Consider the following 16600-nt stretch of genomic DNA (forward strand, 5'->3'; position numbering starts at 1 on the left):
ACAGAACAGAAACATTGACCCCTCCCCCAAAAAACCCTCGGCGCACAAAAAAAACTTAACATCAACCTCTAAGCATCCTCCCCTTGCACATCAAAACAGAAAAGGAACAGCTATTTGTAAAAAAAAAATCCTGAAACAGTCCACAGTCTATAAAAGGAATAGTTCTCAAATGCGGAGCCACAATGCCATCCTACGATATCACCGACATTCATTGAAACAGAGGGACACCACATGACGCAGAAAAGCCTATACATTTGTGACAGCAAGCCACACAGTGATAGGACACTCACAGACTCCTTTGGCAAGGATCAAAAGGAAGGCAGTCAACGCTGAACTCTCACTTGCTTTCTGTATCTTCCTCTTGCTTTAATTGGCAGTTAATGGATCAGTAAAATGGAGTTGAGTATCGGCTGTGCACCATAAGAAAAACTAAACATTTCCACTTGGCTAGGAAAACCATAGTGAGAAATGTTGATTGCAGTCTGGTGTCCTTTACCATGTCAGTCAAGGTTAGTTATAGGTGCAGCAGGCAATTGGGAAAACAAATAGTATGTTGGCCATTATTGCAGATGGATTTAAACACAAGGTATCCCACTGTATTTAAATAGTGCATTGGTGGGACCACAATTGGAGTATGATGCACATTTAGTTTCCTTGACGAAGGATACTGTTATGCAACAACGCAGAAAAGGTTCATCAGATTGGTTCTTGGGATGATGGGATTATCAGATGAGAGATTAATAGAGTATGCCTTGATTCTCAAGAATGGATGAATGTGTGGTAACCTATTTAAAAATACAATTTTTGGTGGGTTTTACAGGATGGATTCAGGTTGGCTGTTTTTCTCAGCAAAGAAATTAGTGAACAGTTTGGGACGAAAGTGTTGAGAAATTTCTTCTGAACCCTGTACCTTCAGGTCCTTTGGAGATTTTGTCATTGATTCCATTCAAAGCAGATGAACAGATTTTTGGATAGTAGAGAATACATGGATAGCACTAAAATAGTGATTTGACTGCCTCCCTTGCTATTGTTAAACACTGCACTAATGGCTATCCACAGTCTTAGACATTTTCAGTCAATCTACCTATGCACTACAATATATTTCAAGAAATGTTGTTATTGCAGTCCCCAAAATGAAAGATCACTGTATTTAACTACAGGCCAGTTGCACTCACATCAGTAGCAATGAAGACTTTTGAAAGGCTAGTCATGTCATTTCTCAAATCCATGGATAAAAATGTTCTAGGTCCACTGCAGTTTGGCTACAGCACTTGACGGATCTGTGGCTGATGCAGTTAATATTGATCTGAATGTTATACTACAGCACCTAGCCTCCCCATAACATATTTTGTGATTTTCTTTGACTACAGTTCAGCTTTCAATACCATCAACAGAGCTTCAGCAAGCAAAATTCTCCAGACTTAATGTACCAGGTCCCATTAGTAGGTAGATCACAAACTTTGATGGGAGGCAGTATTTACACTAGGCAAGCACATCTCCACATCCTGCTCAATTAGCACTCTTGCTGTACAGAGGTGTGTTCTCTCTTTCCTATTTTTTCTTTCTACTCTAATGACTACATCTCCAGTGATCATCAATTAAACTGATAGATTGCAGTCAATGTTGGATTAATCACCAGGGGTGACTAATCTAAATACCACCAGGAAATAAACATGCTAGTGTCCTGATGCAATTACAACAGTTTGGAGTTAAGTGCCCTTAAAATCATGGAGGGGCATATTGTTATCAAAAGAAATGAGTCTCCTCTCAACCCACTCATCATAAAAAAAACTACAGTGGGCTCTGTTCCAACATTTGCATTCCTGGGCATCATTATTTTGCAAGACCTCATGGGAGAGACATATCCTCTTCATTGACAAAACGGCTCGGAAGAGGATGCAGTTGGTAAAACTCACATCAGCCATTATTGTTGGGTTTGATGCAGCATCCTCTCGCACTATACAAAATCGACAGTGAGCTGTCATGTCAGCAGAAAAGGTCAGTGGCTGCAGTTTACCATTACTGCAGAACTTGTGTATGCCCAGGTCAAAAAAGCAGGGAGCAGAAATCATTGTGGATGCTACTTTGCCAGCAAACTGCCTTTTGCAAAATCTCCATTTTTGGAAAGCACTGTAGAGCTATTAAACAAAAATTTCACAGCACTCTTAAAAATTTCTTCCTAGGCAATTAATTTGATTAACTATTCTAGTTTGCTCCCCCCCCCCCCATCTATTACCTCAGTCACTACACTTTACAATAAACACTTTAAACCACATTTTATAATGCTGTTTACATTGTAAATACATGCTGGTATTTATGTACTTGTGCACATTTCATTCCATATATGTACTTTAGGCTCTAAAGCACACAGAAAAACTACAGCACGATACAGGCCCTTTGATCCATAATGCTGCGTTGAACATGTATTTACTTTAGAAATTACCTAGGGTTACCCATAGCCCTCTATTTTTCTAAGCTCCCTGTACCTGTCCAAGAGTCTCTTAAAAAACCCTGTCATATCTGCCTCCACCACCATTGCCAGCAGCCCATTCCACGCACTCACCACTCTGTGTAAACAAAAAAACAAACTTGCCTATGACATTTCCTCTGTACCTACTTCCAAGCACCTTGAAACTGTGCCCTCTTGTGTTAGCCATTTCAGCCCTGGGAAAAAACCTCTGGCTATCCGCACAATCAGTGCCTCTCATCATCATGTACACCTCTATCAGGTTATCTCTCATCCTCCATCGCTCCAACTCTAACCTTATTTTTGTTATAATTCTTTATAATTATTGAATATTGTTTTCATTGCATGTCAGGCCTGCTCATAACAGCAAATTTCTAATACACATGTATGGCAAATAAAGTTGATCCTCAGTAGATGAGCTGCAGTTATTCATTGTTGTAAGTAATGGAAGTATTGGCAAAGAACCATCAGGCTGTTAGTGTGTTTCTAATCCACGATTCCAAATGCAAGGTTGCCTTATTCTTTTTCCATGCAGCAAATATGCAATACACATGATACAAGCCAGCATTCAAATCAAAACTAAGCTGAATAATAAATCATTACTGTGTAATTAATTATGTATTTTTTCCTTTTATTCCTTTTTAGGCCCTATAATTATGGTATAAAAAGTTTCAAAATATGTTAAACAATTTTGCTGCTGTTCTGATGTAAAGCAGGAAATAATGAAAAACAGAATGCATAATCAGAACAAAACTTTAACCAGATAGGTCTCTAATGAAGCAGTTTAAAAGGATTTCCTTTTTCAAAATGCAAAAAATGAAACAAGAGCAGGGAAATCAAATGCATTAAAGCTAAATGGAAATAAATGTAGGATTTGTATTTGAAGCTTTGGTAGGTTTCTCATGCAAGAGTTATAAATGTGTAGATTTAATTTCAGATCAAGATAATCTGAAAATGCTGTCTAATTCAATGGATATGGCTTCAGTTCAAATATGATTATGCCTGATAATCTAAAGTATAACTTGCAAGTGATATGTTAGATTTTGTCATGTTTATAATTTCATTTTTTCTAACAGTAATGTCTGCTATTAATTTAGTGACAATTTTCATTGCTTTTAAACTAATTTAAATCAATTAAATAAATTGTGTACTGAATAATTTTTACTTACTTTGAGAAAACTTCCTGGTAGTGTTCTAAATTTTCAGAATTCTAATCTTGCGGGTTATTCATCATAGGGTCCCCCTTGTCCTCACCTACCACCCCACCAGCCTCCAGATCCAACGTATAATTCTCCGTAACTTCCGCCACTTCCAATGGGATCCCACTACCAAGCACATCTTAGCCTCCCCCCTTCTGCTTTCCGCAGGGATCGCTCCCTACATGACTCCCTTGTCCATTCATTCCCCCCCCCCATCCCTTCCCACTGACCTCCTACCTGACACTTACCCTTGTAAGCAGAACAAGTGCTACACCTGCCCTTACACTTCCTTCCTCACCATCATTCAGGGCCCCAGACAGTCCTTCCAGGTGAGGCGACACTCCACCTGTGAGTCGGCTGGTGTGGTATACTGTATCTGGTACTCCCAGTGTGGCCTTTTATATATTGGCGAGACCCGACGCAGACTAGGAGACCGATTCTCTGAACACCTATGCTCTGTCCGCCAGAGAAAGCAGGATCTCCCAGTGGCCACACATTTTAATTCCACGTCCCATTCCCATTCTGATATATCTATCCACGGCCTCCTTTACTGTCAAGATGAAGCCACACTCAGGTTGGAGGAACAACACCTTATATACCGGCTGGGTAGCCTCCAACCTGATAGCATGAACATTGACTTCTCTAACTTCTGTTAATGCCCCTCCTTCCCTTCTTATCCCATCCCTGATATATTTTTTCTACCCTCCCTTTTCTTTTCTTTCTCTCTCTGCCCATCACTCTGCCTGTTCTCCATCTCCCTCTGGTGCTCCCCTCTCCCTTTCTTTCTCCCTAGGCCTCCCGTCCCATGATCCTTTCTCTTCTCTAGCTCTGTATCCCTTTTGCCAATCACCTTTCTGGTTCTCAGCTTCACCCCACCCCCTCCAGTCTTCTCCTATCATTTTGCATTTTCCCCTCCCTCTCCTACTTACTATCATTCCTTTCAGACGAAGGGTCTCGGCCCGAAACATCGACAGCGCTCCTCCCTATAGATGTTGCCTGGCCTGCTGCGTTCCACCAGCATTTTGTGTGTGTTGCAGGAACAACTTAATTTGCCTTATCTTGTATTGGTATTGAATCAAATAGTGGTACATTTTGAAAATTTGCTCAAGTGAAGGAGGTTTTTGTGAGGAGCGCTGGTTCAATATAATTATCTTAAAGTGGAATCATACGAAACATCCTAATCTGGACCAAAAAAATGTTTAATATCCATAGTTGTACTTTAAATCTCACCCTATATACCAGGTCACGCAGCCCAAAAAAAGCATACTCTAAAAAAAATACATAGTTAGCATTTGGCTCACAGAGCCAAGATAAGAATTTTTATTTTTTTTCAATCCTTGTGGATTCCTTTCTTCATGCATCTGTTTCATCCAGCTCAAACATTACTGTATCCTTCCCACATCTAGCCCAGCCATTCATTGCCAAATCTGAATGGTGATCATGCAGCCCTAATGTTCCAATCTTTTACCACTTGATCATTGTGGATAGATGTCAGTAAATGCCTGACTTCTATCTTTTAAAGCCATCCATCTCCATCAAATGTCTTCTGTGCTTTTCTGTGTGAATCCCTGCACACGGGTTGATAAAGGGTTTCGGCCCGAAATGTGGACTCTTAATCCCTCTCTACAGACACTCCTGACCTGCTGAGTTCTTCCAGCATTTTGTGATTCCATGATTCCATATTTACCTGTTCATCAAAATTTCTCAATGGTGTTTTTATTCCTTCACTGTCATTTCAATAATCCTTTTAATCCTTTGTAGTAATCTATCTTTGTAGCCTTTCCTCATTCTCGTGTTCTTCATTATTGAAACACACATGACATCAAACCACATTAGGCATAGGGAGCAGAATTAGGCCATCTGGCCCATCAAGATTGCTATGCCTTTCAATCATGGCTGATCCCTTTTTTTTAATCTCCTCCTCAACCCCAGTTCCTGGCCTATTCTCCGTAACCTTTGATGCCAGGTCCAATCAAGAACCTATAAATCTCTGCCTTAAATACACCCAATGACCTGGCCTCCACAACTACACGTGGCAACAAATTTACCACCCTTTCACTGAAGAAATTTCTCCACATCTGTTTTGAAAGGCCATCCCTCTAGCCTGAGGCTGTGCCGTCTTGTCCTAGTCGCTCCCACCATGATAACATCCTTTCCACATCTACTCTGTCTAGGCCTTTCAACATTCAAAAGGTTTCAATGAGATTCCACCCACCCCCCCTATCCTTCTGATTTCCAGCGAGTACAGACCCAGAGCCATCGAGCATTCCTCGTATGATAATCCTTTCATTCCTGGAATCATCCATTTGAACCTCCTCTGGGCACTCTCCAATGCTAGTAAATATTTTCTAAGATGAGGGGCCCAAAACTGTTCACAATACTCAAGGTGAGGACTCACCATTGCCTTGTAAAGCCTCAGCATGACATCTACTGCCACTTGCTTTCCTGCCATCTTTTAATCTATTTGTTGACAGGATCCTATTTACTATTTCTGCTTTTCTTTCAAGCCTTTTTCTAATGAAATTAATCCATTATTCCAGTATTTTCCTGAATAGCTCCTATTTTCATCAGTCAGCCTATGCATGATTCCTCTTTATTTCTTTTGCATACCAAATTAGTTTCCCAAGTTAATATGCACACATGGCAGAGAGATAAGAACTGAAGTGATTGGACTGAGACTGTTGGTATACAGGTCAACATTGAACATTTTTTGGTGGTGTGAGACTGAGGAAGGACAAGCAGGTGATGGGGCAAAATTGCTGTCAGATGAGTTGAAGTGTAACATGAGGGCAAAATTGAAAAGGGTGAAAATAAGGACTAAAAGTGTTGTATTTGAATGCACTCAATATACAGAATAAACTAAATGAACTCGTAGCACATTTAGAGATTGGCAGGTATGATATTGTAGGCATCACTGAGTTGTGGCTGAAAAGAGATCATAGTTGGGTGTTTAACATCCATGGATAGACCTTATATCAAAAGAATAGGTGGTGGGGTGTTTTTGTTAGAAAGTGGTGACATCCGGGCAGAAGATGTAGAATCCTTGTGGGTAGAGTTAAGAAACCACAAGGGTGAAAAAAACCCTGATAGGGGTTATGTACAGGCCCCCTGAACATTAGCTAGGATGTGAGATATATATTTCATTGGGAGATAGAAAAGGCATTTAATAAAAGCAATGTTATGATGATTGTGGGGGATCTCAATGTGTAGGTAGATTGAGAAAATCAAGCTGGTGCTGGATCTCAAGAGATGGAATTAGTAGAATCCCTGTAAGATGACTTTTTAGAGTAGCTTGTAGTTGAGCCCACTAGGGGAAAGGCAATTTTTGATTGGATGTTGTGTAATGAACTAGATTTAATTAGGGAGCCTAATGTAAAGGAATACTTAAGAGGCGGTGGTCATAACATGATAGAATTCACCCTGCAGTTTGCGAGGGAGAAGCTAAAGTTAGGTGTGCCAGTATTACGGTGTAGTGAAGGGAATTGCACAGACATAAGAGGAGCTGGCCAAAGTTGATTGGAAGAGTACACTATTAGGGATGATGACAGAACAGCAAAGGTGCAGTATGGATACATTCCAAAGACAGGCACCATGGTAGCATAGCAGTTAGAATGATGTTGCTTCAGTTCAAGGTGTCGGAGTCCAGTGTTCAATGCCGGCATCCTCTATAAGGAGTCTGTATGTCCTCCCCGTGGATTGTGTGGGTTTTTTCCAGGTTTCCCCTCACTTTCCAAAGACAGACCAGGTAGGATAATTGAGCATTGTAAATTGTCCCATGAATAGGTAAGGGTTAAATTGGGGTTGTTGGGCAATACAGCTCAAAGAGCTGGAAGGGCTTATTTCTGCTGTATCTTTAAATAAATAAAATGAAGCAGTATTCTAAAGGGAGAATGATGCAATTGTAGTTGACAAGGGAAGTAAAAGATGCCATAAAGCAAAAGAGGGTATAATATATCAAAGGTTAGTTGGAAGTTAGAGGATTGTTGAACTTTTAAAAACCAACAGAAGGCAACTTAAAAAAAGCCATAAAGAGAGAAAAGATTATATACAAATGTAAGTTAATTAATAATATATTTTTTAAAAAGTATACCAAAGTTTTCAGATATATAAAGAGCAAAAGGGAGGCAGTAGTGGATATTGGACCACTGGAAAATGATGCTGGAGAGGTAGTAATGGTAGTACAAAGAAATGGTGGATGAATTTAAGTATTTTGCGTCAGTTTTCACTGTGAAAGGGACTAACAATATGCCAAAAATTCAAGTGTTGGGAGCAGAAATAAGTGTAGTTGCTATTACTAAGGAGAAGATACTTGGGAAGCGGAAAGGTCTGGAGGTAACTAAGTAACCTGGACCAGATGGTCTACATCCCAGGGTTCAGAAAGAGGTAACTGAAGAGATTGTGGGGGCATTAGTAATGATCTTTCAAGAATCACTAAATTTGGGAATGGTTCCAGAGGACTTGAAAACTGCAAATGTCACTCCACTCTTAAAGAAGAGAGGGAGGCAGAAGAAAGGAAATTGTGGGCTGATTAGCCTGACTTCAGTGGTTGGGAAGATGTTTAAGTCCATTATTAAGGACGAGGTGTTAGGGTACTTGGAGGCACGTAATAAAGTAGACCAGAGTCAGCATCGTTTCTTTATTAGGAAATCTTGCCTGCCAGATGGGGAGGATAGACAAAGGAGAATAAGAGGATGTTGTTTGCTTGGATTTTCAGACCTTTGACAAGGTGCCACACAGGAGGCTGCTTAACAAGTTATGAGCCTATGGTTTTACAGGAAAAGATGCTGAAGGGTCTCTGCCTGAAATGTCGACTGTACTCTTTTTCCATAGATGCTGACTGGCAAGAGGCGAAAAGTAGGAATAAAGGGGCCCTTTTCTGTTTGGTTGCTGGTATCTAGCAGTGTTCTGCAGAGGTCGGTTTTGAAATTGCTACTTTTATATGTCAGCAGTTTGGATGGCGGAATTGGTGGCTGATACGAAGATAGTGGAGGGGCAGGTAGTTTTGTGGAAGTGGAGTTTGCAGGAGGACTTGGACAGATTGGGAGAATGGGCAAAAAAATTGGCAGATAGTGTAACAAAGTGGGGGTGGAGTTTCAAGATGGCGACATAAGCATCTGCCTTTTAGGCGCTCTTCATTTTTTCAACTATAATTGCCCTTTAATCAAATCTTTTCGAACCTAATCATATGAGTTGATACTTTTGATTAACTTTTTTTTTCCTAAAACAATATTTGATTTAATCTTGTCAAACTTAAAATGGTTACAAGCAAGAAATTGTCTAAGGATCCTTTATCCATCGACGCTATTTCTCATCTTCTGGATGCTAAACTTGCAAGTTTGGAAAGCAGGCTAGAAAGTAAATTGGATAGTAAACTGGCAAGTTTGGAAAATAAGCTTACCATGAAAATATCTGAACTTGAAGGAGTTGTTAGATCGCTTGATACTAAGCTTCAATCGCAGGCATCAGATATTCAGCGGCATGAAGATAAGATTACGACTCTTGAAAAATTAATTTGTGAAAAAGTACGTACAATTGAAGCGCTGGAGAAGAAGGTACACTCGACTGTTAAAACAGTAGATCAGTATAAGTTTAAAATTACTGATCTCGAAAACCGATCTCGCAGACAGAATTTGCGAATTATCGGGATCCCCGAAAAAGTTGAGTCCGGTGATTTAACTGAATTTTTCTCTAAATTATTGTGGGAAATTTTCGGTGGTGAAGGTTTGCATACTTATCCTGTTATCGACCGTGCTCACAGAGTTGCGAGGTTTTTGGCTGCGAGTGGCAAACCACGAGCTGTGATTGTTCGCCTTCATTATCCTCAGGAGAAAGAGCTTTTAATTCGATTAGCTCGTAAAAAAGGTATGATTTCTCACAATAGCAACACATTTCGAATTGTTGAGGATTATTCATTCGAAGTAATGAGAGCGAGAATCGCTTTTAAACCAGTGATGGCAGAGATTCATTCGATTGGACTTAAACAAGCTTTAAGATTTCCAGCGAATCTTAGAATTACGTTGAACGACAACAGTCAGCAATTTTTTAATACTCCGGAAGAAGCGAAGAAATTCGTTGAAGAATATCGATCTTCTATTGCAAGTTGAACTATGTGTTATGCTGAAGATTTTTTGGAGAGAAGATGCCATTTCATTTTAAGTTTTAACCTATGAAGCTGGGTTATAACTTCTTATCCTGATCTACGGGTCTGGTTTCTTTTTTTTTACTATCATAATCGTTTATAGATGCTCTTTTAATTTTTTATAATATCTTTTTTTTATTATTTTTTCTGTTTCGGATATACACGTTTATATTTTGTAATAAGAATTTACTTTTTTTAAGATGTCGTTTCTTCTTCCCATAAGACTTTGCTTTCTGTAAGCATTTATTTGTTTGCCTGCACTTAGAAATGGGACGAATGTTTTGGATTTTTTGGTCTTTTTTTTATTATATATTGTAGTGTCTATTAAATCTTTTTTTTAATCCTATTTTGATAACTTTTTTTTATTAAATTTTTTAATAGATTGTTGAACTTACATTTATATTTTGTAATATGGCTTTTTCAAAATGTCGTTCCTTCTTTCCATAAGTCTTTGCTTTTGAAACGTCATTTTTCTTGTATTTGAACATGGAATTTTTTTTAAAGGTATATTACACTTTCAAATTTTAATATTTATACTTTTTTTATTAATGATCGTTTTTTTATTAAATTATTTTTTTTCATTCTGATATACATTTTCTCTTTGCAACCCTATATTTAAATCTGGGTGTTATATAGTTTTTTTTAATCTTTTTATGGAGCTGCCATCTTGAAATGGGGGTAATATTAGTGTTAGTTTATGCGCCTGCCGCTTGGCTTTCTTTCGAGGGGTGGGGGGAGGGGGTAGGGATCTTTTTTCACGCTTTTGCTTTTTATTTTTTTGCTTTTAGTTCATGGGCCGACTTCAAATTATTAATATTGGTGAGGTGTCATGTTCTCCGGTTGCTCCTGTACCATTTTTCCTTCTTCCTGAATTATGGGTTATGTGTTTTTTTCAACCTTTCATGTTATATATAATTAATATTAGCATGATGGATAAGTCTATTAATTTTATTTCTTGGAATACTAATGGTTTAAATCATCCGATTAAACGTAAAAAAATATTTAAAGTATTCCATAGACTAAATGCTAATATTATCTTTGTACAGGAGACCCATATTAGGAGGGAGGATAATCAACATTTTTTTAGGTTCTGGAAGGGTCAACAATTTCATTCGAATTGTACTGCTAAAATTAGGGTTGTGTCTATTCTTATAGACCCCTCAATCTCATTTATACATCATGAAATTATATCTGATCCACAGGGAAGATTTTTGTTGATTACTGGTTCACTTTTTAACCGAAAAGTGGCTTTAGTTAATATTTACGCTCCAAATTTTGACTGCCCTGATTTTTTTCAACGTTTATTTACTACCCTTTCTAATCTAAATTAATATATATTGATAATGGGTGGAGATTTCAATTGTTGTTTGAATCCTTTGATGGATAGATCTAAACCTATTCAAACTCTTCCGAATAGATCAGCTTTACTTATTAACTCTTTTATGGTTGATTCGGGAATTACTGAAATATGGCGGTTTTTGAACCCTAAAGATAAAGAATTTTCGTTTTTTTCACATGTATATCATAGTTATTCTAGAATTGATTATTTTCTTATTGATCATAGCTTATTAGCAGATGTTATTGATTGTAAATATGATTCTATTGCTATTTCGGATCATGCACCTTTGAAGTTATCTATCAAGATTTCGGACTCTTTCATTAATACTAGATCTTGGAGACTCAACGCTACTTTGTTTCAAGATCCAGAATTTATTACCTTCATAAAACAACAAATTGACTTATTTTTTTCAACAAACTATACCGAAGAGATTGACAGAGGAATACTTTGGGACTCTTTTAAGGCTTTTATTCGTGGACAGATTATCTCATATTCTGCTGGTAAAAGGAAACAAAGATATTTAGATATAGCTTTATTGGTGGATAAAATTAAAGAAATTGATAAGATTTATTCCGTTACTCCTACCAAGGAACTTTATAAGAAGAGAGTTGAACTGCAAATGGAACATAGCTTATTGTTATCTTCTTCAATTGAGAATCAATTAATTAAGACCAGGGCTCAATTTTATATCCATAGTGATCGAACTGGTAAATTGTTAGCTAATCAATTAAAAGCTATTTCGACTAAGCGACAAATTATTAAAATTCGTAAACAAGACTGTAATCTGACTACTGATCATAACGAAATTAATAATACTTTCCAAGATTTTTATAAATCTTTATATCAATCAGCATTTGATGGTGATCTGTCTATGATGGATAAATTTTTTTAACAATTTGAATATTCCCAAATTGACAGATGAAGATCGAAGTTTATTTGATGCTCCTATTTCTATGGCTGAGGTAGGAGAGGCTATTTCATCGATGAATTCAGGGAAAGCTCCTGGCCCTGATGGTTATATTATAGAATTTTTAAAAACTTTTTCTTCTTTGCTTTCCCCTTGGCTATGTGAAATCTTTAATGATGCATTTATTAAGAAGAGACTACCCCAGTCCTTTTATGAAGCTACTATCTCTTTAATTCTTAAAAAAGATAGAGACCCTACTTTATGTGCATCTTATCGCCCTATATCGTTACTAACTATAGACTCTAAGATTCTTACAAAAATTTTAGCTATTAGGTTAGAAAAGGTACTATCATAGGTTATTTCAGGAGATCAAACTGGTTTCATTAGGAACCGATACTCCTTTTTTAATGTTAGAAAATTGATTAATATAATTTACACTCCCTCACCCACAACCCCAGAATGTGTTATTTCATTAGATGCTGAAAAAGCTTTTGATAGAGTTGAATGGACATACTTATTTAATGCCTTGAAGAATTTTAATTTCAGTTCTAATTTTATATCATGGATTAAATTAGTACATTATAAACCTGTTGCTTCTGTTCTTACGAATAATTATAGATCCTCTTTTTTTCAATTATCTCATGGTACGAGACAAGGTTGTCCCTTAAGTCCTTTATTATTTAATATTGCATTAGAACCTTTAGCCATTGCTATTCGTGAATCCCCTAATATTTCTGGTATTACCCGTAATGAGAAATTATACAAGTTATCGCTCTATGCTGATGACTTGTTGTTATATATTTCTGATCCTGATAATTCTATTCCCGCTATTCTATCCTTGTTGGTTCAATTTGGTAGTTTTTCTGGTTACAAATTAAATTTGGATAAGAGTGAACTCTTCCCTTTAAATGCACAAACTTTACTGAATGACAGGATACCATTTAAAATTGTTACTGATAATTTTATTTATTTAGGTATAAAAATTACCAAGAAATATAAAGATTTATTCAGATTGAATTTTTTACCTATGCTTCATCAAATTCAACAACTTACTACTAGATGGTATCCTTTATCCTTATCATTGGTTGGTCGGATCAATGCTGTTAAAATGATTTTACCGAAATTTTTATATTTATTTCAAGCCTTACCAATTTTTATTCCTAAGTCTTTTGTTGATAGCATTGATTCAAAAATTTCCTCATTTGTGTGGCAAAATAAAAATCCCAGGTTAAGTAAAAGACAGTTACAGAAATCTAAAAAAGATGGTGGTTTAGCTTTACCCAATTTTAGATTTTACTATTGGGCGAATAATATTCGGAATTTATTATACTGGAAATTAGATTTAGATTTACCATTGTGCCCACAGTGGGTAAATTTAGAATGTAATGGTACACAAGGATATTCTTTATTTTCTGTTCTTGGCTCTTCTCTCCCTGTTGATTTAGTTAAACTTAATAAACAGATATCTAACCCTATTGTCAAACATACATTACGAATTTGGTTTCAATTTCATAAATTTTTTACTCTAAAAAACTTCGTTCTTGATAGCCCTATCTTACTTAATTTTTTCTTTAAACCCTCTTTAACAGATCAAGCTTTTAGTATATGGAAAAGGAAAGGTATAATATGTTTTCGCGATCTTTTTTCTGAAGGTAGTTTGATGTCTTTTGATCAACTTTCTAACAAATTTAAATTACCTAAATCTAATTTTTTTTAGATATTTACAAATTAGAAACTTTTTGTATAAAGTTTTACCATCCTTTCCTAATTCAACTTTGATAGATTTTTCAGATATGATTTTTACTTTAAATCCCTGTCAGAAGAGATTAGTGGCTCTTATTTATAATATGATTATGAAGATACAACCAGAGATATCAGGTAGAATTAAACAGGAATGGGAAAAAGAACTTCAATACAATATTTCAACGGAAAAACAGGAAAAAATTTTACAAATGGTTAATTCTTCTTCTATATGTGCTAAACATGCTTTAATACAATTTAAGGTTGTACATAGAGCTCATATGTCTAAAGATAAGCTTGCTCGGTTTTATTCTCATGTTAATCCTCAATGTGACAGATGTCATTTAGATGTGGCTTCATTGACCCACATGTTTTGGTCATGTCCTACTTTACATAATTACTGGAAGGACATATTTGCTACCATTTCCTCAATTGATTTACAATTTTATCACTGCAATTTTTGGTATACCCAATGAAGATGATAGTCGATTCTCCCCTTCAATTAGACGAATGATTGCCTTTGTAACATTAATGGCCAGGAGATCTATATTACAAAATTGGAAAGAAGTAAATCCTCCTACCACATTTCAGTGGTTCTCTCAAACTATTTCTTGTTTAAGTTTAGAAAAAATTAGAAGTACTATTTTTGATTCATCAATTAAATTTGAAGAAACTTGGGGACCGTTCATTCGACACTTTCATATGAATTAATTTGACTTCTTCCAGACCTTTACTCTTATTATTCTTGTTCTGGTATGGAGTTCCGGAGTTTTTGACACTATCATATACTTATAAACTATTATTATTGCCCATGTTAGTTTAGGTTTATTTTTTTTATTATTTCCTTAAATATACATTTTTTCTTATATTTTACATTTTTTTTTCTTTTGATGATTATTTTTAATCTTTTCATGTATAATCAATATAGATTAGATTGATATTGTATGATCCTTTTTTGCTGATAGTTTAATAAGATATTGTTATCTTGTTACCAACTTAATTTCAAATCTATTTTATTCATAACCTATTTAATATAATACTATGTTAGGTTTTTTTTAAAAAAACTAATAAAAAGATTGAAAAGAAGAACAAAGTGTATTGTCATGCATTTTGGTAGAAGAAACAAAGGTGTAGACTATTTTCTAAATGTGGAGAGCATTCAAAAATCAGAGGTGCAAAGAAACTTCGGAGTCTTGTGCAGAATTTCCTAAAGATTAGCTTGCAGATTGAGTCAGTGATAAGGAAGGCAAATGTAATGTTATAATTCATTTTGAGAGGACTAGAATATGAGGTATCCCTTTAGAACAGCAATAAGGAAGAATTTCTTTAGCCAGAATCTGTGGAATTCATTATCATGACAGCTGTGGAGGCCAAGCCATTGAGTATATTTAAAGCCGAAGCTGATAGTTTCTTGATTAGGCAGGGTGCGAAAGGTTATGTAGAAAAGGCAGGAGAATGGTGTTGAGAGCAATGATAAATCAGCCAGGATGGAACAGTGGAGCAAACTCCATGGCCTAATTCTGCTCCTATATCTTATGGTCTTGTACATTTGATTCAATTCATTATTTGTTTTGCATTTGTATTCATAAATCAGGTTTGTTTTTCCTTGCATTGAAATTTTAATTTATTATTACCATCTCTTGCAGATGCAGAAACCAGCGTAAAACTCCAGGAGAGTGGCATTCTTCAAGTTTTCCCACGTTTACTGTCTCCACATATTTCCTGTGCAGCAAAAGTAGCAAACATTATAGCGGAAGTAGCCAAAAATGGTGAGGTTTTCCACAAAAACTTTATTTGCTGCCACGTCTTCAGTTTTGCTGCACCATTTTGCAAATGTTTTGTTTTAGAGCAGTAGCCTTTTATATATTTGTGTAATTTGAAACTAGCTTGTTTGCTCACATTACCAGTTTTGATGACAGATCATTGGCCTAAAATGTTAATTCTTTCACAGGCATTGCCTGACTTGTTGAGTATTTCTAGTTTTTTTTAATTTCAGACCTGCAGCATCTTGAAGTTTTTCTTTTTAATATTTCTGAATATGGGTTGTGATGATGCATGAATATGATATACAGAGTTTTTAGAACTGTATCTGAGTTTCATGTCCAGTCCTATTGTACAAATCTAATTTTCAGTGCTGTAAGCAGGAGAAAGTGTCATAATTACAGTCATTCACATATTTGATATTGACTTGGGTGTAATGAAGCATTCACATAAGATATGATACCCAGCAATCTCCAGAACCAAAATGCCCAGAACAAAGAGTAAATACGCAACTTATTTTCTTTGCTTTTACCACGCCCCTAGCTACGTCACTGACTACCATAGAAAAAATGCAACACCATACAATGCAGATAGAGAACAGATGCATGACTTCTGCATCCCAGCCCCCTAATTATTATACTAAATAATTACAATTATGTGCTACCAAAACACAGGAGACATGGAATCTTAACGTGCACACAAATGTCCTTTTACTGGTAAGCGGCCTATCCTGAGTCATGATTTTTTTCTTGGCATACCAGGCTGTTCCTCCTGACTGCATTCAGGAAAATTGCTGCTGCCAATGCTTATTTAAGTTCAAAACTAAAATCCTATTAACTCTCAGCTCTGAGCAAACATGGTCTCTTCCCCCAATATGGCCTCCTTTCAGTAGTCCATTAACAGTCCAACCCAACATTGTTCCAATTGCATCAGGTCCATCATCAACACTACAAATCACTTGCAATGGTTCCAATGCACTAGGCACATTTGTTCCTATCAACAGCTGAATTTCTGAATTGATTTCTGGCAAATGGATATGATTCAGGTA

General features: G+C 36.4%; 1 protein-coding gene across 2 annotated transcripts in view; it reads left to right on the forward strand.

The window, feature by feature from the left end:
* rap1gds1 (RAP1, GTP-GDP dissociation stimulator 1) overlaps positions 1-16600 on the forward strand; it is an 85639-nt gene that overhangs the window by 15496 nt on the left and 53543 nt on the right. For both annotated transcript variants that reach the window (XM_059965436.1, XM_059965435.1), the window contains exon 3: positions 15438-15560. In XM_059965436.1, coding sequence (XP_059821419.1) covers positions 15438-15560 — 123 coding nt within the window. The remainder of the gene's footprint in view (positions 1-15437; positions 15561-16600) is intronic.

The sequence above is a fragment of the Hypanus sabinus genome, chromosome 3 (assembly GCF_030144855.1).
Source record: "Hypanus sabinus isolate sHypSab1 chromosome 3, sHypSab1.hap1, whole genome shotgun sequence".
NCBI lineage: Eukaryota > Metazoa > Chordata > Chondrichthyes > Myliobatiformes > Dasyatidae > Hypanus > Hypanus sabinus.